The sequence below is a fragment of the Xyrauchen texanus genome, chromosome 38 (genome assembly GCF_025860055.1).
Source record: "Xyrauchen texanus isolate HMW12.3.18 chromosome 38, RBS_HiC_50CHRs, whole genome shotgun sequence".
In the NCBI taxonomy this organism is placed as follows: domain Eukaryota; kingdom Metazoa; phylum Chordata; class Actinopteri; order Cypriniformes; family Catostomidae; genus Xyrauchen; species Xyrauchen texanus.
Window position 1 is genome coordinate 19,446,483 of NC_068313.1, and position 27,636 is coordinate 19,474,118.

General features: G+C 38.1%; 1 protein-coding gene across 1 annotated transcript; it reads left to right on the forward strand.

Annotated features, from left to right (window-relative positions):
- Positions 1 to 1,120: 1,120 nt before the first annotated feature.
- Positions 1,121 to 27,636, forward strand: LOC127631450 (serine/threonine-protein phosphatase 2A 65 kDa regulatory subunit A beta isoform-like). Its single transcript, XM_052109559.1, has 15 exons — positions 1,121 to 1,247; positions 1,748 to 1,838; positions 2,185 to 2,285; positions 2,372 to 2,604; positions 2,694 to 2,841; positions 4,009 to 4,164; positions 4,277 to 4,391; positions 4,485 to 4,555; positions 9,520 to 9,654; positions 15,158 to 15,331; positions 17,882 to 17,942; positions 22,639 to 22,793; positions 22,925 to 23,067; positions 23,159 to 23,250; positions 26,651 to 27,636. Exons 1-15 carry the CDS (start codon positions 1,170 to 1,172, stop codon positions 26,665 to 26,667), a joined length of 1,770 nt encoding a protein of 589 aa, XP_051965519.1. The 5' UTR covers positions 1,121 to 1,169; the 3' UTR covers positions 26,668 to 27,636.

A 27,636-nucleotide genomic window follows, 5' to 3' on the forward strand; every position in this document is an offset into this window, starting at 1 on the left:
CCCCTTTAAAACTTGACAGTAAATGCCCACTTTTATGATTGACTCTCTGCTTCTGACTGACTTGCTCTCTCCTTTGCCATCTCACTGCTCACAGCTAATGGACGGGGCAACGGAAGTGATAAGGTAAAGTAAGCGTTGATGTGTTGTTGTGGACAGGGTTGGAAGGGTTACTTTTTAAATGTATTTCACCACAGATTACAGAATACATGCTGTAAAATGTAATTTGTAACATATTTAGTTACATTACTCAAGGTCAGAAATGTAATCTAAATACTTTGGATTAGTTCTTCAGCACTGGTAGATTTTTTTCACTTGTTTTGACTATAAAAACTGACAGTACATCTCTGAAAAACCTAAATATCTTATGTAGTGTTGCTTCTAAAACAAGATAAATCAAATCTTTACAGGAAAACAATAAAAAATTGTTATCAAGAATACGATTTTTGCCCTAATATCAAAGGTCTTACTATTTGATTGTACCTTGCAACATGTGCATGTAAAATGGCTAGAAACAGCATTTTATCTTAACATAAAGCCAACAATTTACACAAGGTTTATTTCTATTTCTTCTGATCCAAACTTACTTCAAATTTAATTCTCTGTCTGCTCATATGAAAACTTAAAGAGTAATAATACATTCAGGCAAGTGAATACAAATCTGCAAATAAATATAAATACACATCCACACATAACATTTTATTGAAAATGAAGTCTGGAACATTTAAAGTAATTGTTAAAAACACAAAATTAACAAACAAACAAACAAACAAACAAACATTCTGAGTATGTGCAAGATACCCACTTTACCCACTTTTTAGAGAAATCATATTGTGTTTGTGATTTTTTTTCTAAGTAATGCTGGTTATTTGTACATTTTTCATTTATAAATGTCAATGCCAAAACTTCAATTTACCGTTTTTAGAAGAGATTTTATTTGTAATAATTTTTCATCCTTTAAATATATAAAAGGTAAACAATCCTGCAAATTTATCAATGTTATACCTTTTTGTTTTTAGAATGTAATTGTTATATAAAAAAGAATGTTCCCCTATGTTTCTTTTTATCAGATTTTTTTGACTGAAGGACTTTTATTTTCTCGTGTATTCTCTCACATCCGCAGAGCGGAAATAGAGCAGCACGAGCAACTGTGTCCATCAACCAAGACGAAAATGGCAGGAGTAGAAGGCGACGATTCACTTTATCCTATCGCTATTTTAATCGACGAGCTGAGGAATGAAGATGTTCAGGTAAATTTCAGTTCAAGAGAAGCCGTGGTGGATCACCCGAAAAACACGCACAAATAATTAGTTAGCTACTAGCTATCTTCACTCAGACACCAGCTACCGGGCGCATGCAAGCGAAAAGAAATCGCCTATTCTCGCCTTTGACTGGATATTTTAGGAAATGGAATGTGTTTTCTGATTTTTATTTTCATAAAGATGCCTAGTTGATCCATATAATAACCCCACTACCCAAATGTCCTGCTGGATGTTGTGGATCCGGTCACAATGATCCAGTAGTCGGCCGGCTACAGGAAGTATGAATGTGTTTCAAAGGCTGCATTTTGGGCGTCACTGACGTGAACATAAGGTTTTGATACGGTGATTCAAAGTCATTTTGTCACATCAATAAGGCCTAGATGGTTTTGGGTAATGAAACACATCGGCAAATGTAAGTAATGCAAGGTGTTAAACCTTTCATGTTATTAATAATAATAATAATAATAACTGTTCTGTCGCATCCACAGCTGCGGTTGAACAGTATTAAGAAGTTGTCCACTATTGCCCTGGCTCTGGGTGTGGAGAGAACAAGAACTGAACTACTGCCTTTCCTCACCGGTAAGACCTCAATCCAACAATCTTTAGTTGCTCTGATTTAAATTAGCAAAAGTTGTTTTGATCCAATCTTCAAGACAGATGAACTGCTCTTAATTGGTCTTTTTAAATGTCATTATTTTATTGTTCTTTTGTTCAGAAGAAATCTATTGATGAATTGGATGTTGTGTCTTTATAACTTAAGTTATAAGTAAACATAAGTAAAAAAAAAAAATTGTAAATGCATGTTAAGAAAACATTTAGCAAGATTCACCTAAAAGGTTTTTGTTTTTTACTGTTTTCTTTCCTAGACATTAATTTAATTGGATAATATATACATTTGGACTAACTGGCATCTTTTCATCTGCAGACACCATATATGATGAGGATGAAGTGCTTCTTGCCTTGGCTGAGCAGCTCGGGAGCTTCACCGTGCTGGTCGGAGGCCCAGAGTTTGTGCACTGCCTTTTGGTAAGTGGTAAGGGGTGATATAAATTAGCCGTGTCCTACATGAAGTCAAGACATGTTTTCATCTTTGACTTATTATTTCTCCTCAGCCTCCTCTGGAAAGTTTGGCCACTGTGGAGGAAACTGTTGTGCGGGACAAAGCCGTTGAGTCTCTGCATAAGATCTCTCAGGAACATTCCCCTGTAGACTTGGAGGTGCATTTTGTGCCACTTGTGAAGCGGTTGGCCAGCGGGGACTGGTTTACCTCCCGAACATCTGCCTGTGGTCTGTTAAGCGTCTGCTACCCTCGTGTATCCAGCACTGTTAAATCGGAAATCCGCCAGTGAGTTAAACTGATGGTTTTCAAAATCACATGACCTAGAGACATGATGTTATGTTCAATAATATTTAAGATTTTCATTGTCTTCACAGGCACTTCCGCACCCTTTGCTCTGACGACACCCCCATGGTGCGACGTGCCGCTGCATCTAAACTTGGCGAGTGTGCAAAAGCTCTGGAGCTGGACTATGTTAAGAGTGACGTCATTCCTCTTTTTACAGCGCTAGCATCTGATGAGCAGGTACAGTGAAATCCACCTGCATTCCCAAGTACAGCTGTTTGGAGAGGACAAGTCTAGTTCCAGATCTAAAAATCCCATTCATGTGCTCATAAGAGAAATCATTTTTTAAAGGAATATTACGGCTTCAATACAAGTTAAGCTCAATCGACAGACATGAACAATATAAGTGTAAACATGAGTTTATTGTGATCTAATGTTATTAAGTAATATCCAATTTTACAACTTTGTTGCCATGATGATGTAATGTCAACAAACCCTAAAATGACTGTAAAAATGACAATTTAAACAACTTTACAGCTCTAATTCTTCTGTTAAAACTCATGTATTATTTATGTCATTGCTTTTATAAAATTATAAGCTTCACATTTCTGCCTTTTAAACCCTCCAAAAAATTGTCCATTACATTGTAAGAGCCTCACTGTAACCTCGATGTTTTTTTCTTTTTTTAAAGAAAATGAGGGATGATTCGAAAAACCTTTTGTGGTGATTAACATTATGCCACAAATGCTGTTGATTGAGCTTAACTTTTATTGAACCCGGAACATTCCTTTAATGATAACTTGTACATCTGTCAAGACAAACTTGCCATGAGCGCTGAGGTTAATTGATGACTGATGCTTCGGTACAAGCCACTAGTCAGAGTGATATTAACTTTTTAAAATATTTATTTATTTTCTAATTCACACGTCATAAATGCCCAAGTTCCCAGTGAAAACCTACTCTACCCAAAATCCTGATGAGAGATTCACCAATCAGAGAAGGCATTTATGTAAAAGAAATACTTATGTAAATATCAGAATATTTTCAATAAAAATAAAATGTGTTTTTTTTTTTCTTCTAATCAAAAACTGTACAGTATATTTTATGTTGTACAATGGTTGTTCACTAGATCATGGGATTGTAGTGTCTTCAATAAACACATCAAGCACTCAGTATACTGTATTGTACCTTTGTCATTTTTATTTTCAAATCCTTGTGAATTCACCTGTGTTGTGATTCACCTCAGAGCTGGTTTGTTTGGTTCATGGCTTGGAACTCATTTTTATTTATTTTTTATTTTAATCCCCATTGAGAAAATGAATGGGAAAAATACTTCTGGAACTGAGGCGGTCATTGTGCTCTAATGCTTTTTATTGGGAGAACAAACATTTTTACTTGGTTTTACAGGACTCTGTGCGGCTCCTTGCAGTAGAGGCTGGGGTTAGCATAGCCACCCTGCTGCCACAGGAAGACTTGGAGTCTCTAGTTATGCCCACTCTCCGTCAGGCCTCAGAGGACAAATCTTGGAGAGTGCGCTACATGGTGGCAGACAAATTCTCAGAAGTGGGTACTTGGAAACTCAAATCCGCCCTTGATATTGATATTTCACCAGGGTCCAGTATGTTTCCGCAACAGTGTTTGTGCTAACCCTAGTTGTTTTTCTGTTTGTGTATAGTTGCAAAACGCTGTTGGCCCAGAGATCACCAAGGATGATCTGGTCCCTGCATTCCAGAACTTGTTGAAAGACTGCGAGGCAGAGGTCCGTGCTGCTGCAGCCAACAAGGTGAAAGGTGAGGTTTCCCTCTGCCAGCTTCCCAAAGCCTGATGTCTCAATGAAAACAGTCTCACAAAAACATTATCTGATGCCCTGTTTATCTTCCCAGTGTTCTGCGAAAGTTTACCCGAAGACAGCAGGGAAACGATCATCATGACTCATATTCTGCCATGCGTCAAGGTATGTATTTTAATCTCGCCTTCTTGTTTATGAAATCGCATGTGTCTCAACTGTTATACAACCCAGTGGATGCCAAGTTCTCAAGAGGGGGTACTTGGAAAACTCAAGCCTATTTGTTTTTTGATGATGTGAGATCATATCTGGGCAGGTGTCCAGGTTGTCTCTGCAAGAGTTCTTGCAGTTGGTCTGGTTGATTTCTGTTATGTTAGAAGTGGTTACAGTACATATGCCATAAATACGTGGTACCATTTTTGGTATTGTGAAATAATTATTGCAGAAGTTTCATACATATTTACAGTTGCATGAAACTCAGTTTAATAATTTTTATACTTTGAATGAATTACATCGTTGGACTGTTGACTCTATCAGGAGGTCATGGGCAGCAGGGGTCACTGCTGTTATATCTTTAATACCTGTTAGATCCCATGTCAACTGTGTATCTCAAAGTTTACTAAAGCATCAGGCTGGGATTAGTTTTTTTAATTATATTTGTTTTCTGGTTTGCTACGCTTAAGACAAACCCAAGCAGAATAACTGAGGAGCTGTGCAGAAATTCCCTTATTCTGTTGCTAAACGTTTTGTTAGCAGTTATCTTAACTTTTTAGTGGACAGCCCAAGCTTACCTTCTCATTAGCAATAGAAAGTGATTTATTTATTTCAATCATTTTAATTCAGTCATTTGTTGGTTTGTAACGGTGTATCGTGGCATGATACATCGTGGTTTAAAAACGTGATGATGCGTATCGTGGAGATTGGGCATTTTATTATTATTTTACAAGCATCTTTATCCGACGTCCTACGCCTGCGTTACGAGGGCATGCACATGAAAATTGCTTCAATGCACACAAGGAGCACTAAAATGAGATTACTAGTTGAATCTGTGAGAACTGAAAGTGAAACCATGTAAACAAATGTAACACAGGGTGCAGGAGAGAGCGCCATTTTAGGATCTGATGACCGTCTGATGCGTTAGAGAAATTTAGGCTACGTTCACACAGTCAGTGTTTGGGACAGACATCCGTTTGCTTACAGGTTTGAGTCTTGAAACTTTCTGTTCATACAACCACGTTCAATAGCAGTTCGAATAAGGTCCGTTTGAACGAACATCCAAAGTCAAGCCCGTATTCTAACAGAACCGTTGTCACAATGACTCAAGTAAATATCAAAGATGGTGACGTCCATAACACTGGCATGTCTAATCAAAATTGACACCACGTTATTAAATAAACCAGCCCAATCGAGGCATGAGTTCATCCAACAGATCTTAATTAACCGACAGCAGCTTTGAATGATTTTTACCGTGTGCAGAGTGCAGCTTTATTTGCGCAACTTGTCTCCGTGAGTTAACAAAACCCCACACGAGACACATGCATGTACATTGCAGCATGGCTCTCTCACATTAAATGACATGACTGACAACTAGTTATCCAGTAAGGTTGTGTTCATACAGTGCAGGTTTGCTGAAAATGCAGTTGTGAGTCCTGAAAATTTGCATTTGTCATGAGGTTTAATGTTAGTGCCATATTAATGTACTATATATAATGCTGAATATGTATAATGATGTCAGATGTCATGTCTGATTTGATTTCATCAGGGTTTTAAGTAGGAAAATTATTTAACTGGATAAGCATGCACTTCTCTTAAATGTATTTTTCATAAGAATATTTAGATAATTCAGAGAAAATATTACTTTAGAAAAATACAACTTGAATTTAAAATGCATGTAAACAGTGACCGTGTGTAAGCAGCATATGTATCTAACATTATTCCATATTTTCAGTAAAGCTAGGGCTGGGCGATGAAACTATATCGATATATATCACGATAAAGAAAATCCACAATAAGCTTTTGAGTAATCGATAATGCGTGTCGCTAAAACGCAAGCAGTTCTGCTTTCTCTGGCTGCGTTTCCACTGGGGCGCACGAAATCCGCTCAAAGGCGCTCGCAAGGAGAGAGGTTGCTCCGTACCGCTGCCAATTCTACGATCCACCTTGCGAGCATGACACTCTGCTTTTATAGGAATGAATTGAAAACGCTCTCAGCTTTGCTCACAACGTGCCAGTGGTAACGTAGGGTCAGACTGGATGAACTTTCTAATGCTAGCTGCTTTGCTAACAATTAGGTTACGTCGGATTCCAACCGCACCGCAAGACTTCATGACAACTGTTGCATCCTCTCATTGTCTCTAGTGAAGAGCGCGACAGAACAACAGTGATGTGGACAACAGCTCTGATCTTTCTGTGCTGAAATCTTGAATGTTGTTGTTCTCTAGCAACAAACATGCATAATTTATTATTATATTGTGATAAATATTGATATCGAACAATATGAAAAAGATTATCGTGATAACAATTTTGGCCATATCGCCCAGCCCTAAGTAAAGCAAATTTTTTTGCTAATATTTCCATTTGGTATCGCCATTGCCCTGTTCTAGGCTGATTTGTTTTTAATTTTTTTTTAATCCCAGTGCATCTCTGATGGACTGATATATGGACATAAATCACTTTTAATGACTGCAAAATGTTTTAATGTTTTGCATATGTCTTTATAGTAGTAGTAATAATAAAACTTTCATTCTTGAACTTTCACGATTCAGGCTTAAAGAAACTTAAACTAAACCGCAAGCTCAGTATTGTGAACTGAACCGTGAGATGAGCGAACCGTCACACCCCTAGTTATTTGTTTGGACATAATGAAGTTCCAGATCCATGTGACCCATTTATACATTTAACACAGATTTACATCAACTTAACTTTTTAGTCTGAAATTATATGACAGCCTCCACCGAGGTGATGTGGATCTGAAAATGTTATAATTATTAATTTAATATATTTATAAACAATTCTAGAATTTTTTTTATAAAGTTTTTATGGGTCAATTTGATCAGGTTCAAATAAAGACTTACGAGAAAGCTGACATATGCCAGAAAACGTGTATTTTAAAATTGTAATGTATTATCAGAATGACACCAGAGTAGTGTTGTCACGATACTAGAATTTCTAACTTCGATACGATACCTTGAAAATATCGATATTCGATACGATTTTCGATACCACAGAGAAAAAAACTGCCACAATATTAAGAGGGTAGAACTGTCTAGAACATGACAATGAGGTATATTTTACATGAACAAAATGTCCTGAGGTGTTGCACTTGTTCAAAAGCCTCTCAGATTGCCATACATTCAAAAACCAATAAAGTGCAAGTAAATAAAAAGTGCAATCTTTTGTATTTCCAAGTAAATTCAAATCCAATCTCAATGTCAACAAAAGATACTTAAACGTCAAGGGGGGTTGGGGTTGACTAGCTTTCATAAGGTCTCTCGCTCTCTCCTCTCTGCCGTGCACGCTTATGTATGTTGTGTGGCGCTATCTATGTTATGCGTGCAGTATGTTCTGTCTTGCATGTGCGCTATAGATTCCGGAGATTTGAACTAAATTGCGGGCATCAGGGAGAAGCTATCAATATGCGGGAGACTCCCGAACTTCCGGAGACTTGGGATGTCTGGCTTCATATCAAAAATATTTCCAGATAGCACTCCTGCTGTGTTCTTTATCAAACAAAACTGGTCGCGGGCGCGCATGCACTCGCCATCTTTACATTCACTTCACTTTTGCTATTTAACCAGAGCGAATGAGAGGAGTGCGAGTGTGTGTGGTGTTTGTCAACGCACCTTTGGAGAGAAGTGAAAGTGACAGCTCGGCTAGTATCGATACTTAGGGAAATTAGTATTGGTACCGTTCAGATATTTCAGTATCGATATTTATCGAAATATCGATATTTTTGACAACACTACACCAGAGCCTGGAACTGTTTGAAAACAATTGAAACCAGTATCAGTGATGTATGGACCATGATGGAAACATATGTGTGTGTGTAAGTGGGTGTCACCCACCCCCACACACATACATGCAAACACACAAACAAATATGAGTCAATGGGGAAAATGGTAACAAATGTGTCTGTGTGTGTGTGTGTTTCAAGCAAAACCTGACCCACACGTGCCACCTCCGTGAAGTTGGCACCTCATATGATTTGATAATCACCAAAACTATTCCATTCATTTGTGCTGTGTTTGTGCTGCAAAAATTAACGTTTGTGCTGATTTGGTGTTTGAGATATTAAGCATTCTTTTTTGGGCTGTGACGTCACTCTCCACCCCATCTCGCTTCAAACCGGTGCTGGTTGTTTGTGCCGTTAAAACAAACGCTGTAAATATTTCCCTTCCTTAGATATAGCAATAATGTTTTTGTAAGCGGTGACGTCATTCTCCACCCCATGTTTAAATTGCTCCAAACCGGTGTCATTAATTTGTGCCAGTTTGTGCCGTTAAAATGAACACTATCTACATCCATTCCTTAGAAATAACAAATGTGATTCGGAGCTAAACTTTTTAAGAACAGTGACGTCACACTCCACCCCATGTCGTCCGAATCGCTCCAAACCGGTGTCGTTGATCCTTTTATTATAACTTTCCTTACGATTTGTAGTGATTAGCTCATATATATGCTAGTTCCACTTCAGAAACGGACCTGTTTTTACAGACTAGACTACAAGGGGGGGAAAAAACTGGAAGAGGCCTGTGGTGTGTCCGCTTGAGCTTTACAAGCTGTTCTTTGCCTGTGTGGCCTGTGAGTCTTATGACATGATGTTTGCTATCTGTTAATAAGCTTATGTAAGCAGATCATTCCTCACTGATACAAACAGCTTGCTGCTTACTTAGTCAGCAGATGTTATCTCAATTAGCCTATACATACAAGCTGTTTGCCGAAACATGATATCATCGATGATAAGAGGCTTTCAGAACCTCTGAAGTTTTACAAGCAAATAAATGTCCAGGTTTTAAGGCACCGCAATGTCTTCTTTATTTAAAGACTCCAGTAACCACCTTGTCTCTGATTAGAGCTACTTGTAGAAGAATAGCTTGATTTCAAAGCCCTCAAGCTTCCTCTTTCCATTACAGGAGCTGGTGTCTGACACAAACCAGCATGTGAAGTCTGCTCTGGCATCTGTCATCATGGGTCTCTCCACCATCTTGGGCAAGGACAACACCGTAGAACATCTGTTGCCTCTTTTCCTGGCCCAACTGAAGGACGAGGTAACCCACCTGTCGACCGCCCAATTTCTAATCTGTCTGTCTTTGTCTCCTGTGGTCACATCTCCTTGTTGGACTGTACTTTATTGCAGAGACACAGATGTTTTTGTTAAAGATTTGGTTGGTCATTTTAGATCCCATTTACACCTGGTATTAAGATCCATCTTACGGCTTAATACAGTTGTACAAAAGGGGTTCAGTTTGTGATCCGATCACTTACAGGTGAAACTCGAAAAATTAGAATATCGTGCAAAAGTTCATTAATTTCAGTAATTCAACTTAAAAGGTGAAACTAATATATTATATAGACTCATTACAAGCAAAGTAAGATATTTCAAGCCTTTATTTGATATAATTTTGATGATTATGACTTACAGCTTATGAAAACCCCAAATTCAGAATCTCAGAAAATTAGAATATTACATGAAATCAATAAAAAAAGGATTTTAAATACAGAAATGTCGGCCTTCTGAAAAGTATAATCATGCATATGTACTCAGTACTTGGTTTGGGCCCCTTTTGCATTAATTACTGCCTCAATGCGTGTGGCATGGATGCTATCAGCCTGTGGCACTGCTGAGGGTGTTATGGAAGACCAAGATGCTTCAATAGCGGCCTTCAGCTCTTCTGCATTGTTTGGTCTCATGTCTCTCATCTTTCTCTTGGCAATGCCCCATAGATTCGCTATGGGGTTCAGGTCAGGCGAGTTTGCTGGCCAATCAAGCACAGTAATACCATGGTCATTGAACCAGGTTTTGGTACTTTTGGCAGTGTGGGCAGGTGCCAAGTCCTGCTGGAAAATGAAGTCAGCATCTCCATAAAGCTTGTCTGCTGAAGGAAGCATGAAGTGCTCTAAAATGTCCCGGTAGACGGCTGCGTTGACTCTGGACTTAATAAAGCACAGTGGACCAACACCAGCCGATGACATGGCTCCCCAAACCAGCACAGACTGTGGAAACTTCACACTGGACTTCAAGCATCTTGGATTGTGTGCCTCTCCATTCTTCCTCCAGACTCTGGGACCTTGGTTTCCAAATGAGATGCAAAATTTGCTCTCATCAGAAAAGAGGACTTTGGACCACTGAGCAACAGACCAGTTCTTTTTTTCTTTAGCCCAGGTAAGACATTTGACATTTGAAGCCCATGTCCAGGACCCGTCTGTGTGTGGTGACTCTTGATGCTGTAACTCCAGCCTCAGTCCACTCCTTGTGAAGCTCCCCCACACATTTGAATGGCCTTTTCCTGACAATCCTCTCCAGGCTACGGTCATCCCTGCTGCCTGTGCACCTTTTTCTTCCACACTTTTCCCTTCCACTTAACTTTCTATTAATGTGCTTTGATACAGCACTTTGAGAACATCCAACTTCTTTTGCAATTACCTTTTGAGGCTTTCCCTCCTTGTGGGGGTGTCAATGATGGTTTTCTGCACAACTGTCAGGTCAGCAGTCTTCCCCATGATTGTGAATTCAACTGAACCAGACTGAGAGACCATTTAAAGGCTCAGGAACCCTTTGCAGGTGTTTAGCTGATTAGAGTGTGACACTTTGAGCCTATAATACTGAACCTTTTCACAATATTCAAATTTTCTGAGATTCTGAATTTGGGGTTTTCATAAGCTGTAAGCCATAATCATCAAAATTATATCAAATAAAGGCTTGAAATATCTTACTTTGCTTGTAATGAGTCTATATAATATATTAGTTTCACCTTTTAAGTTGAATTACTGAAATTAATGAACTTTTGCACGATATTCTAATTTTTCGAGTTTCACCTGTATACCGCAAGCGGTGAGTCAGTACATTTGGTAGACAGAAATGCATGTAACCAAGTGTAAATGCTAATCCATCATGATGCATCCTGGACAACAGTGAAGGACTACCTACTCATCTGTCAATCAATCACCTGAGGTAAAACAAAGGTTTTAAACTTATCTGGTAGAATGAGATTTTAATTATAAATAGCAGTCTATTTGGAAAATCTCAGACACCCCATACCCATGCACACATTTTTTTGTGCGGTACCGTTAGACCGCTATCTGACTAACTCAAGTCCTTGTGTGATTTCTAAACTACGAAAGGCTGCAATCTTAGTCTGCATGAGCTGTGTGCTTTAAAGTTAATGTGTGAAGCATACCGATTATAACTCCAAACTCCACAGAATCATGCGTGCTGTGTGTTATGAGATGACAGAGCAGAGCACTCATCCACTGTGAAGCACACAGCACAAGTAGACCACATATAGGAACACTGGAAGGAAACTTGCATTTGTTTCAATTTATTATTTACATTGAAACTTAACTTTTTAAATCGGCTGAAGGAGTGTGTTCAATATCATATTAGCATATATTTTTGCTGTGATATCGAAAATTGGTATCGAGAACTGAAATTTTACTGGTATCTGCACCAACCATAAATTTTTTGATGTTGTGACAACCCTACATGCACAAGACTTCTGAAATCAACAGGGAGTAATGCAGATCATGTGAAACACACATATCCAATTTTCAGTAAATACAGGTATTTTGCTACAGTCACATAATAACGTTGTTGTTTGGAAAGCCATTGGTTTTGCTACGTTTCTGACCCTTTCCTCAAAATCCGATCAAGTGGTTACAGGAGACACTTTTGAGATGCGTGTTACTATCAGCTGTCTGCTTGTGATCAGATCACCCAAGACAGATGTTTATTCCAGGTGTAAACAAGGCCCTTGTGCCAGTCTTTTCAGACTATTTGTTAAATTATCTACTCTAAAGTCTCTGATTTATGTTCCTTTAATTGGGCTCTTCTCCATGACCACTCAGTTTGACATATTAGCTTTTAGATCATGGTAATAAACTCTTAGTCTGTTTTTAAATTAAGTTGAACTTTAGCCTTGGCTTTCAGCTAGACTTTGTTCCAAAACTTGTCCAAACGCTTGCCTGTTATCTTCTGTTTTATTGGTCTCGGAGGTCAAACACACAATAAGAAAATGTTAAGAGCTGGTTTCTGTGAATTCTGACCTGAAGTGTATTTCCATTGGCTGTTTATATACCCGGCTCTGTTTGATTAACAAACTTGTTTGGATTTTAGTCAGTCATCACCAGAGTGCACTTGCTCAAGCAAGTCATCAAATATTTGGCAAAATATATGCATTCACTTTAAAAATGCCACATGAGGCAAGCCTCCTTATGGGTCTTTTTGAGGAATAATAATAATATAGAAGATGAAGACATGTGATTTTTACTGTTATACAGTGAGGAAAATAAGTATTTGAACACCCTGCTATTTTGCAAGTTCTCCCACTTGGAAATCATGGAGGGGTCTGAAATTGTCATCGTAGGTGCATGTCCACTGTGAGAGACATAATCTAAAAAAAAAAAATCCAGAAATCACAATATATGATTTTTTAACTATTTATTTGTATGATACAGCTGCAAATAAATATTTGAACACCTGTCTATCAGCTAGAATTCTGACCCTCAAAGACCTGTTAGTCTGCCTTTAAAATGTCCACCTCCACTCCATTTATTATCCTAAATTAGATGCACCTGTTTGAGGTCGATAGCTGCATAAAGACACCTGTCCACACCATACAATCAGTAAGAATCCAACTACTAACATGGCCAAGACCAAAGAGCTGTCCAAAGACACTAGAGACAAAATTGTACACCTCCACAAGGCTGGAAAGGGCTACGGGAAATTGCCAAGCAGCTTGGTGAAAAAAGGTCCACTGTTGGAGCAATCATTAGAAAATGGAAGGAGCTAAACATGACTGTCAATCTCCCTCAGACTGGGGCTCCATGCAAGATCTCACCTCGTGGGGTCTTAATGATCCTAAGAAAGGTGAGAAATCAGCCCAGAACTACACGGGAGGAGCTTGTCAATGACCCGAAAAGAGCTGGGACCACCGTTTCCAAGGTTACTGTTGGTAATACACTAAGACGTCATGGTTTGAAATCATGCATGGCACGGAAGGTTCCCCTGCTTAAACCAGCACATGTCAAGGCCCGTCTTAAGTTTGCCAATGACCATTTGGATGATCCAGAGGAGTCATGAGAGAAAGTCATGTGGTCAGATGAGACCAAAATAGAACTTTTTGGTCATAATTCCACTAACCGTGTTTGGAGGAAGAAGAATGATGAGTACCATCCCAAGAACACCATCCCTACTGTGAAGCATGGGGGTGGTAGCATCATGCTTTGGGGGTGTTTTTCTGCACATGGGACAGGGCTGACTGCACTGTATTAAGGAGAGGATGACCGGGGCCATGTATTGCGAGATTTTGGGGAACAACCTCCTTCCCTCAGTTAGAGCATTGAAGATGGGTCGAGGCTGGGTCTTCCAACATGACAATGACCCGAAGCACACAGCCAGGATAACCAAGAAGTGGCTCTGTAAGAAGCATATCAAGGTTCTGGCGTGGCCTAGCCAGTCTCCAGACCTAAACCCAATAGAGAATCTTTGGAGGGAGCTCAAACTCCGTGTTTCTCAGCGACAGCCCCGAAACCTGACTGATCTAGAGAAGATCTGTGTTGAGGTGTGGGCCAAAATCCCTCCTGCAGTGTGTGCAAACCTGGTGAAAAACTACAGGAAACGTTTGACCTCTGTAATTGCAAACAAAGGCTACTGTACCAAATATTAACATTGATTTTCTCAGGTGTTCAAATACTTATTTGCAGCTGTATCATACAAATAAATAGTTAAAAAATCATACATTGTGATTTCTGGATTTTTTTTTTTAGATTATGTCTCTCACAGTGGACATGCACCTACGATGACAATTTCAGACCCCTCCATGATTTCTAAGTGGGAGAACTTGCAAAATAGCAGGGTGTTCAAATACTTATTTTCCTCACTGTACTTTGAAATTATGAGGACTTAAAAGTCAACATGAAATCAAAATAGACCCTATTGTACTTTCTTAATACATGTTAATGGTCTTCCTTATTGATTTTTATTTTTATTTTTTTTGTTGCAAAGTACAAAAATATTTCTCATAATCTTTCATCCAAATGTAATAACTTTTTCCACATCCGCAACGACTTTGTCTTTCCCTCTTTCTTTTTTCAACCCCTCCATGATATCTTGAGATCTCTTTTATTGATCCAATCAATTTCTTTCTAGTTGAATATACAGTTTCTCTTGAAAATACATCACATGCTATTTTATGTATTAGCAATTACATCGGTCATGAAATGCAATTTTGTAAAAATTATTATCTCGGGGGCCTGGGTAGCTCAGCGAGTATTGATGCTGACTACCACCCCTGGAGTCGTGATTTCAGGGTGTGCTGAGTGATTCCAGCCAGGTCTTCTAAGCAACCAAATTGACCCAGTTGCTTGGGAGGGTAGAGACACATGGGGTAACCTCCTCATGGTCGTTATAATGTGTGGTTCTCACTCTCGGTGGGGCGAGTGGTGAGTTGTGTGTGGATGCTGTGGAGATTAGCGTGAAACCTCCACACATGTTATTTCTCCGCGGTAAAGCCACGTGGTAAGATATAAATCTTTTCTGTCATTTCCCCCCAGTGTCCTGAGGTGCGGTTGAATATCATCTCTAATCTAGACTGTGTGAATGAGGTGATTGGGATCCGGCAGCTTTCTCAGTCTCTGCTGCCGGCTATAGTGGAACTGGCTGAGGATGCCAAATGGAGAGTTCGACTGGCCATCATCGAGTACATGCCCCTGCTTGCAGGCCAACTAGTAAGTCTGTTCTCCACTCTTCTGCATTATGATTGACTCTTTAGATCTGAAATGAAGGCAAGTTACTTCTGCCTTGGACTGTTTGTGTTAACACCGTTTTTAAAAGAATAGTTCACCCAAAAATTAAAGTTCCTTTATTAACTCAACCTCATGTCTTTTCCACACATTGTAATAATTATTACTAGAGCTGTGAAGCTCCAAAATGGCCAAAAGAACCGGAAATTGGTTTGTACAAAGTAGAGGTCAACCGATTAATTGATGCATAATCTGCATCGGCCAATATCCAAGCATATCGAGCCGATTATTAGGCAGGCACATCTGTGGGCAGCCTAGTGTTGTTGTGGAACACGTGTTCGACGCACACTGCCCCTAGAGTCATTTTCCAGCAGAGTGAGCAGACCTCATCCAGTGCCTAAGGAAGGAGCTTAGTTCCTTGGAGAAAACAGTAAGGGTTAAATTTGTACAACTTCTTTAGATTTAATTAAAAGCTTTTGATATGTTACTGCCAACTTCAAGAAAAAACACGACAAACGCGATAGGCGACATGACTTTCGGCTACTTTGGATATTGATAGCTAGCTGAAGTTGCATTATCACAGCAGAAGGGTTGCTATCATGTCACAATAAGCAAGCAAGAATTTTGCAATTACAGACAGTGAATCTGAGACTTTTATTTGTTCTGTTTGTGTGTCTTATATTTGAGAGGGTTGTCACTCAATGCAGAGAAATAAGTTATAAAAAAGATACCAGCGCACTATAGGCTAGTGAAGGACTGGCTTTGGTAAGCTCGGACGTTATCGGTTCTGCTGTCGGTACTGGAGAAATTAAGAAAATACATTTATTATTGCTATAAAGAGAAAGTTATTTTATCTCGCCAGCCATTTCTATGTATAATAATATGAAACCATTTGTCTGTGATGCAATTTAGCTATTCGCAGTCAGAGAGAGAGAGAGAGATCTCGCTCGCGAGCACAAAACGAGCCCTGCTTAATGAGTGACAGAACTAAACATTCAAACATAGCCTGGTTACACTTTAGATCTGTGATATTAGTCTGATTTTATTTTAGATTTCGCCTTCCAAAGATTATAAAAAGAATATTTATACATAAGCCGCATTCTGTCTAGCACAACTTCCTTCCCTTCACAGCGGTGCACTGACATTTCTCCCTAAAACTCAAACTTAACGTCAGAATCAGCACGATCGGTGACTGTTGTAAAATGCAGTCTAGCTACAGTTGCCAAATTGCGGGACGCGTTTAATAATAAAAAGAGCGCAAGAGATACCGTTCCCAAGGCGGCGCACGCTCCGAAACACACCGCAAAGAGACAAGCAAACTATAGGCTACTTTTGGTTTTATGTGCGCGTAAACGATCAAATATACACAAAAATATGTCAAAACGACCGGCTTGGAGATTCACTTACACACAGTTTATGTCTTAAATGGACGTAGTTATGGAAATAGTTGGGAGAAAATATGATGCATCAGGAGCCTATTAGACTCGGTCTTAAAGGGGAAGCGGTCTAATAAACATGCTGACGATTGAGCCATTACTGCTAACGTTTATCTTTGTGTAATATATATATATATATATATATATATATATATATATATATATATAACAAAAAGAACCGTTAAGAATACCGTTAAAGTACCGGATCAATAAGCAGTATCCAGAGTAGTAATACCATTAAAACCTTACCGATACCCATCCCTAGTTATGCCTGTGCTTCTCTTGGATGCTCTGAATATTGGATTACGTGTCTGGATTGCCCCTTAATTAAAGCTGCATTTGGATCTCAACCTTCATGTCTCGGAGCAGTTCATAACACCTGCTTTGTTTATTTAATATATTTGTTATACATTATTTATACAATATGTTTTTACATTATACATTTTTAATTTAAGTGTACAAGTGCAGATTGGTCAAGTGTTCAATAAATGTATTTGTTGAGAAATTTTGTCTATCTTAAGTAATTATTTGTGTTACATTTTATCTTTCAAATAAAAGGTTCAAATAAGAGGTTAAAAACAAGCATATCGGCCAAATATCGGCCAAAATAAATCGGCAGCGGCCTGAAAAAAAAAACAATATCGGTCGACCTCTAGTACAAAGTGCTGTATATGAAGTCTTCTGAAGCCGTACAATAGATTTAAATGCAAATATACAGAAATTTAAGCCATCGTTCCCTAAAAATCTTCCCTGCCATCCATAATAGCTCTCAAATGTCATTTTTGTTTAATTCGAACGTGGCAATTCAAGACATGTCATGCAGCTTTTTCCGGCTTTAATTTTAGTCTGCTCCTCACACAAAGCTATCAGATGTCTTCAGATAACTCGTATAGACTACTAGTATGGTACTACATTTTGTATTTTTGGAGCTTGACAGCCCTTATCCCTATTTTTTCATAAATATTTGTTGTATAAAATATTCTGGAATAAAAGTTTTGATAAACATAAGGGTGATTAAATGACGACAGAACTTTCATTTATGGGTTAGCTATTCATTTAAACTGATCAGAATGTGACTATGTCCAAACTTTGTTCCCAGGGAGTGGAGTTCTTCGATGAGAAGTTGAATTCCTTGTGTATGGCATGGCTCATTGATCATGGTATGTTCTCCCAATCCTCCTGTTTTCTTGGTTTGATGAGTGTTATAGGAAAAAAGAAAGCTATTGTTGAATTTTTATGGCAGCCAACCAAAGCAGTTGCCTTCTTCCTCACTTTCCTACTTCCCAAAAGGGAAGGAGTGCTTCCTGTAGCCCAATATATACGCCATGGTTTGATTTCCAGGGAACTCGCACTCTGAAAAAAATGTGTACCTCAAATCCACTGTAAGATCCTTTTGGATAAAAGTGTCTGCCAAATGTGTAAATATGGACAGAAAAAGATATGCATCTCAACAGTTCCTTCTCTGCTCTCTTTGCCAATTACAGGAGTCTGATAAGACCATAACACATCTATCTTTCTGTACACCCCCCATGTGTGTCTCTATCTGTCTTTCAGTATTCACTACTGACTTTGCTCAATATATATAGGTCATACTATTGGATAGTATTTTGCATAAGTAGTAATGCTTATTTTTTAATAATCCAGAATTAAAGGTATAGTTGAAGCAAAAATGAAAATTCTGTCACCGTTTACTTGCCTGCATATTGTTCCAAACCCATATGAGATGTTATGCACAGTGTTAGCTTAAGCCACCATTCACTTTGATTGTATGGGGGAATTTTTTTTTTTAATGAAAATGAATGATGACTGAGACATTCTGTCTAACATCATGTTTTGTGTTCCATTGGTGAAAGTAAGTCAAATGGGTTTGGAACAAAATGTGTGAGGAAATGATGACAATTTAAAGGAATAGGAATGCCACCCCAGATGTGTATGACTTTCTTTCTACTGCTGAACAAAAACAAGGATTTTAAGAAAAATATATCCGCTCTGTTGCAAGTAAAAGGAACTTTGAAGATTTTGAAGTTTCAAAAAGCACATAAAGGCTGCATAATAGTAATCCATATGACTCCAGTGGTTCAGTCCATATCCTCAGAAGTGATATGCACGCTGTTCTCACCTAAGAGTTCTTGTGATTTCATATTCATCATGAATTTCGCCATCTACTGGCCAGGGAGGAGAATTTAGCGTAAAAAATTACTTCAATATTGATCTGTTTCTCACCCACACTTATCACTTTAGAAGACATGGATTTAACAACTGGAGTTCTATGGATTACTTTAATGCTGTTTTTATGTGCTTTTTGGAGCTTCAAAGTTCTTTCTACCATTTACTTGCATTGTATGTACCTACAGAGTTGAAATATTCTACAAATCTTAATTTGTTTTGCAGAAGAAGGAAAATTGGTTTGTAACTTGATGGGCACAAGCCAAAAGGGAAGATTATTCATAAATTAATAATTCTAACATATTGTATAAACACAAAAGACTTAAAACAGCAATATATTATAATTCTGATTAGATTTTGCAGACCTGTGACTGCAATACCTGTTGAATTTTGAATTGTTGCATGAGTTGCAATTTTTTCCTGTGCAACTGTTAACACGAGCAATGCAACACATCAAAACTAAACTGATCCCATTATAATGAACAAAGCGGCTGACTGCGATAAAGTTTGCAGAGTATGCTGTAGTTTTATTTTTGGTGACAGATTTGATTAAAATCACTTTATGCAAGAATTTCAATAGACCGATTTCTAACAACGCATGGTATAAAACATCATATTCCCACTCTAATGTCCACAGTACTATATGCACAATGCAGCCTTTTTCACAGGTGCGCTGGTTAACAAAATAAGACTTAACCACTGTGAATGCACCACATATCTCTCACCGAGTTGCCAGTTATTTTCATATCAGCCTATTTTCAGTTTTAGATAGAATAGACCAGGCTTTTGAACAGCCTGCTGATCTTGCTTTGATTTGCATGTAAATGGTAATGAATGTTAAAGATTGGTGGGCCTCTTAGTAAAGCTTTAATTTAATGGCTGTCAGAACGGTTATGATCTCACTCTGAACAATAGGCTGAGCAGTCCCAGCTGTTGAGGTGTTTTGGATGGTGATTTTCAGCGAGAAGCGCTCAAACCTACATACAGAGATGCACAATTACACTCTGACACAGTTGTAGACAAAGGGCCAGTTGGGTTACATCACTGGAATGTTCTTGTTTATCCTGTGCTGCTAGGCCAGCACTCACAACTTACATAAGCGCTCAAGAGTCTGGGCGGCTCTATTCTCTGCTCTCTTATGTGTAATTGTGAGCTTGACATTTTTGACAAATACACACAGGCACATCTGTCAGTACGTTTACACGCACCGTTATAATTGAGCTACAGTCTTCATCTCTGTCCAAGCATACAGAACATAATGTGCAATCGAATATTTGAAGGATGTTAAATACACTGGATCAAATACACATCATGCATCTGTCTTTCGGAGCATAAGCACAGGGCCCTTACTGGTCAGTTTATTAATATGTATAAATGTAGCTGGAAACTAAGCTAGAATCACATAATCTAGGTCTGTTAGTTTAACTTTGAGGAATGTTTGTTTTTATTTTATTTTTTAAATGGTGCGATTTCAGTTGGACAAATGTGTTCACATATTAAAATATATTATTGTTTAAGTGTGACTGAAATCAAACTTGTGCATGTAAACATAATCTGTGCACCATACACATTGTCAAAATGGATTGTCAGTTTGTGTGTTTATTTATCTCCATTTAAAGCTTGACCTACTTAATGTAAATGTATAGCTTAATTTGTTTGATGTCAAGTGTGTGTGTGTGTGTGTATATATATATATATATATATATATATATATATATATATATATATATATATATGGAATATGGGTGGGGGATTTTTCCTGAAAATGTAAGTTCTAAATAGGATTGTCTCTAACCAATTCAGAGCCATTTGATATAGGGATTATGTCATACTGTCTAATGTGTAACAGATTTGTAATGCACAATTTCACAGGATCTTTGTTGACATCTGCTCTTCCCAGAATTGAGGTTAAATGGCTTAGATTGTGATCTATATTCTAGTTATTGGGAAGTCAGGTGGAATGTAATCTGCAGAGGTTATGTGGAACACCAAACAAGGTTGAAAAACGGCACAGAATCCATGTTTAGGACAGACTCTCATGCCAACAATCTGTTTGATTACAAGAGCCAGGGAAAGTTGAAACTAGGCAGAATAAATATAAGGAAACATGTGTATAATTCAGGTTAATTCACCTTTTGAGACAAAAAATAAATACTGGACCCCTGTTTGATACCGGCCGTGGTGTTTTGGATAAAGATCTGTGCTGGTAACTGAAAGGTTGTAGGCTCAAGTCCTTCAAGGGATAATCACCATTGTGCCCATAAATCGTTATTAAAATCAACATGTAATCAAAATGGACCCTATTTACTTCATGCATGTTCCTCGTCTTATTGTTAATGATTTCAATGGGGGGAAAAATACTTTAATCTTTCGAAATTGAATAACTTACTCTGCATCTGAAATTTGTATTCTGATGTCACCTATGCTGCCTGGGCAATTGCTTAGAGGAATATTCCAGGTTCAATACAAGTTAAGCTCAATCAACAGCATTTGTGGTGTAATGTTGATAACCACAAAAGTTCATTTTGACTCGTCACTCCTTTTCATTAAAAAAATAAAAATCGAGGTTACTGTGAGAGACTTGCAATGGAAGTGAATGGAGGCCAATTTTGGAGGTTTTAAATGCAGAAATGTGAATCTTCTAATTTTATAAAAGCACTTGCATTATTTCTTCTGTTAAAACCCATGCAATATTTGTGATTTAAAGTTGTTGAAATCATCATTTTTACAGTCATTTAAGGGTTTGTTGACATTGCATCGTCATGACAACGAAGTTGTAAAATTGTCTACACAGTTATTTAGTGAATTTTTCAGACTAAAATCATATTTACTTGCATATTGTTAATGTCTTGAGGCTATACTTTTGAAAAAGTTAGTATTTTAATGTTCAAAAATTGGCCGCCGTTCACTTTCTTTGCAAGCACCTCACTGTAACCCAAATGTTTTAAAAAGAGGGGTAAGTCAAAATAAATGTTTGTGGTAATCAGTATAATGCTACAAAATACTGCCGATTAAGCTTGACTTGAATTGAACTCTAAATATTCCTTTTAATGTTAACCAATAGTCAAATAGCTATTTAGACCTTTTCGGAGGCTACTTTTGTAGGTAAGTTAGCCTTTCTAAAATAATGCAGTTAATGTAACCATTGACTACAAACTTGCTTTTAGGTCCAATTTCACAATCCAGTCTATTCGCAGTGATATAAGACATGTCCTAATTTTTATTTTCTCGTTGAATATTATGTTGCACTCAGAAATGTCACATTGCAGAATTTAAATGTTGACTTCAAAAGAGAGCTGTTCAAGGAGAGATTCTTTATAGACCTGGTGAAATTCCTGAAAAACAAATCCACCAATCAGAGAATCGTTCCAAAAACAATTTGTGCCAAAAGAGCTCTGCAGCCAGCGTCTGCACTGCAAATTATATCAATGAAGTTGTTTCGCAACACTCTCAAACTACTTGTATTTATTTGGGATAAAAATATATTTTCACTATGGATAAAAGTGTGCTAAATTACTAGCTTGTGAGAATGAAGAATGTGCCTTCAGGGAGTAATGCAGTGCACTGTGATTCTGCCAATCTGAATTGACATTTGTGTTTACAACCATCAAATGAATAAATGTAAATCTAAATATCGCTGCACTAATGTTAGAAGTAGAGGTAACAGAAGCCTCTTTACATTATTTGCAGTGTATGCCATTCGAGAGGCTGCCACCTGCAACCTGATGAAGCTGGTGGAGAAATTTGGAGCTGAGTGGGCCCAGAACACCATCGTGCCCAAAGTTCTCGGTATGGCCAATGATCCCAACTATCTGCACAGGATGACCACACTTTTCTGCATCAATGTGAGTCTTGAAACATTGAACCTATGCTCACCTTTTGGTCCTTTACAGCTAAGTGTTCTAATAGAAAGTCATTTTGCAGTTTTCATACCGAGTGTCAGTAAAGTTTGTATATATTCAATATGTGCTTTCAGGCTCTGTCTGAAGCATGTGGAGAGGAGATCACCACAAAACACATGCTGCCTGTAGTCCTCAAGATGGCCACTGACCAGGTGGCCAATGTGCGCTTCAATGTGGCCAAATGCTTACAGAAAATTGGACCAGTTCTGGAAAGCAGGTATGTTGTTTTTTAACAATCGAAATAATGGATTCTTTGATGGTAGAATTGTTGTTATAAGCAGACATACCAACAATGATGTGTCTTACAGTGCTTTGCAAGCAGAGGTCAAACCAGTACTGGAGAAACTAGCCACAGACCAAGATATGGATGTGAAATACTTTGCTCAGGAAGCTATAAGTGGTATGTATCCCTGTATCCCTACAACTTTCAAGCATATTTACATACTTAAACGTATTCACCATGCGTCTTGCGATTGGATTGCTATCTGATAATGCATATTGCATTTATACTTAAGGTGGCTGCACATTGTACGATTTATATATAATAGACCTTTATGATTGTTGCTTGTCAGACTGTACGATATGAACGCATTGATATCGCCATGACACACTGTGCGACATTGTCAGACTCGTAGCCAACTGTGGTCCCAATCGTCCCGATCAGTGAACGTGACTCAAGTTACGGGAGTGTTGTGGAATAGAAGCGAAACGATGAAATTTGCCTACCATGGAGGAGCTTTTTTTATTTCTCTCTCTGAAAGTCAGGACATCAGAATTTCCATTGCTCCAACACCACTCCATCACGAGCATAGGCTAACATTTACAAGAAAGATGGACTTTGTCAAATAGGCCTATAATAAGACTGATCACAAATACAGAAAATTACAGATGTTGAGTATGAACATGAGTGCGAGAGGTAGCCTACAGTAAAGCAAATATTCACTGTGGAAATAAAGACTTGTGGCCCGAAAGATTACAAACATCTCCATTCACATTGAAGAAAACATAAAAGGTGAATTATAGTACATCTTTTTATCGGCCAAGCAAATATAGAAAATTCATAAAGGCTGATAATACATCACGCCTGCAAATTCACTTTGGATGATGAACAAACATGACAGAGATTTCTATTATTGTATCCAACTGTATTTCAAGTCAAGTGGTTTTTATTGTCGTTTCAACCATATACAGTTAGTACAGTACACAGCGAAACTAGACAACGTTCCTCCAGGACCATGGTGCTACATAAAAACAACAAAGGACCAACACAGGACCACATGAGACAACACAGCGAAATAAAATACCTATATAAAAAACCTATATATACCTATATAAAGTGCACGTGCAAACATGTGCAAAAAGTACAGAACAGTACAACAAATTTCTGACAATGAACAGGACAATAGACAGTGCAGCGCCGACCAGTACTCAGTAGTGCAAAAAGATGACAGTTTCTAAAAATGTAAACATAACATACTATGAGATAATGTTCTATGCACATAGCAGTTATTGAGGTAGCAGACAGTTATAAAGTGACAGTAATTAAAGTGCAACTCAGGACACGTGTGTGTGTGTCAAACCAGTCTCTGAGTATTGAGGAGTCTGATGGCATGGGGGAAGAAGCTGTTACACAGTCTGGCCGTGAGGGCCCGAATGCTTCGGTACCTCTTGCCAGACGGGAGGAGGGTAAAGAGTTTGTGTGAGGGGTGTGTGGGGTCGTCCACAATGCTGGTTGCTTTATGGATACAGTGTTTTTTGTAAATGTCTTTGATGGAGGGAAGAGAGACCCCAATGATCTTCTCAGCTGTCCCCACTATCCTCTGCAGGGCTTTGCGGTCCGAAACGGTGCAAGTCCCAAACCAGGCAGTGATGCAGCTGCTCAGGATGCTCTCAATAGTCCCTCTATAGAATGTAGTGAGGATGGGGGTTGGGAGATGTGCTTTCCTCAGCCTTCGAAGAAAGTAGAGACGCTGCTGGGCTTTCTTGGTGATAGAGCTGGTGTTGAGGGACCAGGTGAGGTTCTCCGCCAAGTGAACACCAAGGAATTTGGTGCTTTTGACGATCTCCACAGAGGAGCCGTCGATGTTCAGCGGAGTGTGTTCACCTTGTGCTGATTTGGATTAAAACATCCCATAAATACTTACCAGTATAAATTGCTCAATCTTTATATTTTATTTTATTTATAAATAAAATTGGGGTGGTGTGAATCTTAAAGTAGTTTACAGATATTTAGTAAATGTATTAAAAGAAAAATAGAAATTAAAATAACATTGTAAAGAATATAAAGATAATTGTAAAGCAAAAAACAAGAAAATACAGTCATTTATTTTCATTTTGTAAGCTCAGTATTTATTTAATTCAGAGAATAATGCTTTCATATTACTGACAAGTTACACTTTTCTCAAATTATTTTCGGGTGCGAGAGAGGACCGAAATATCTCATCTGGCCGTCGTAATAGCAGTCACACTATACGGCTGCAATGCTACATTTCAGACACTGCCCAAATTTCGTCTGAGGCTGAAGATCATCGCAAAGGCTATTAATCGGCCGTCTGTGAACGTCACACTGAATGTTGTAAGATTGCCGATTTTGCCCTGCGGCGACAGAAATCCTTTAGGATTCCCGAAATTTGTCTCAGATGGCAGAATCGTGGCCAATATCGTACAGTGTGCACCCGCCTTTAGCTAGATAAATGTGTCTCTGCAAAACCAATGTAAATCTGATCTACTATATGCAAATATAACTTCCGTGATTAAGCTAATGTCACTAATGCAGGCTGATAAAATTGCTTCGATTGCGTAACAAAAGGTGCAAGCTTTTTTGTGTCTGTTTTTGTCGTCATTAGGCTAAAAGTCTGTATGTAACCGTTCTATTTGGAGGAGTTACATTTACGGATGTGGCTTGAACAACCAGAAATATTTACACTTGGCCAAGTTGTGTCTAGTTGCATCTCAAACTCCTGAGTGATCAAATTGCTTTCAGTCATGAATGTGTCTTGGAGGGCATTTAGATTTGGTCGATTTAACATTAATTTAGTGCTATTAAATGAAAAATAACACAATTAATCATCCAACCCATATGTAAATTCCTTAGAAAGAAATGTACCATCTTAATGTTTTTGTAAATCCGTGGCTGAAGGGGGCAATAAGAAAAACTCCAGCTGTACAGGCAACACACCTTGTCAAACAAACGAGAGCCGGCAGCACAGCCTTCCACAGATGAGGCGCTCATACGCTCAAAGACCGAGGACAACAAAATGCAGGGTTCACGAGACACGTTTTTTTAAAGTTCCAAACTACGTTAAACTTATCACTGCATCCTAAAAATGCAGCACTTATGTTTTCAGAGACACTGAAAATGAGTACATTGACCAATCAAGGAGCCCTAAGACCAACATTCAAAAATGGTGCAGATGGAATTAGGCCAATAACAGGATTATGTTCTATGATATGGAAATAAAAATCTTTTGTATTGTCTAAATGCTTTACATGTCTGCTGCCACTATATGATAATGTATTTTAATAATTATAGCATTATATTTAGCATAATATTTATAATTATTAGCCAATATATTTGTATACTTGAGGGGCTTTCTAAGTAAATATATTTATATGTGATAAATTTAATTTATTATTTGGCAGATCATGTAATTCATTTGATTTAAAATATTTTACTTGATTGACAGCCCTAGTCTTTTCTTTTCATAATAATAGCTTTCTGGTCAGATATGCATGAAGTGAATACCAAGTAAATTCTCACATTTTAATTCTCTTCTATGCTGTTTTTTTTCTCTCCTCAGTTCTTAACTTGGCCTGAAAGACTTGCTCTCCACACCATTGAAAAACTGACAACACAAAACATGTTGCATTCTTTTTGTTCATTTTGAATTGTTATCATAAGTGTATTATTGTGTACTCTCAAAGATATTGAATGATCAAAAGACAGACTTGTTGTCAATAGTACCTCTTATGCTGTATGTAAATTTGCCTCGAACACGCTGATGCCACAGCTCAGCTCTGCATGCTTGTACAGTTTGCGCATTGCTCTTCAGACTCTCAAAGATCACCGCCGCAAGCCGTTTCAGTTCAGTCGTTTTGTAATCTGTACATGCCTGCTTCACCTTTCCATTGCTTTTCTTAGACTAGACCTCATCCTGCCAGTAGCAGATGGTGTGAAATGCCAGTTGCTTTAGTAGATTTGTAAGTGCACAGCACATTGTTTACATGTGTTCCCTCTCCAGAGTCCTCTTTGTATGCAGGGCAAATTAGTCATCTGAACACATTGTAAGATTGCGATCACTCTTGAATTTACTTGACATAATAAAATCACACTTTGTCAAGCATTTTTCAACAAGGGACCGTATAATTGAATCAATTGTGCTTCAACACTGGATACAAGTCTTAACATCTCACACTTAACTCTTGTTTTGCCTGCAGGATCAGTTGTAGCCCCTATTTACTCTTCCTCGATGACCATGTACGAACTCTTGTGCCAACGATCTCTTGTTATATTTCAATTCTTTGTGTCATTTTGTACGTTTTTGATATTTTCTTGTAGTGGACTGGAAGGGTTTGTTGTACCCTTCGGTTAAAAGCATGGTTGTCAATTGTTTGACTGGCTTTAGGAACGCTTTCTCTTGTATGTGATAAATTGATTCAGCAATATGAATTACTACAAACAACATTAACCTACTGCGTTCTGAGGAATGAGGAAGTGTTTTTTTTAATTTTATTATTATTCAGCTGGGTCACTTTGGGTTTTAATAAAGTCATTTGAACAATGTAT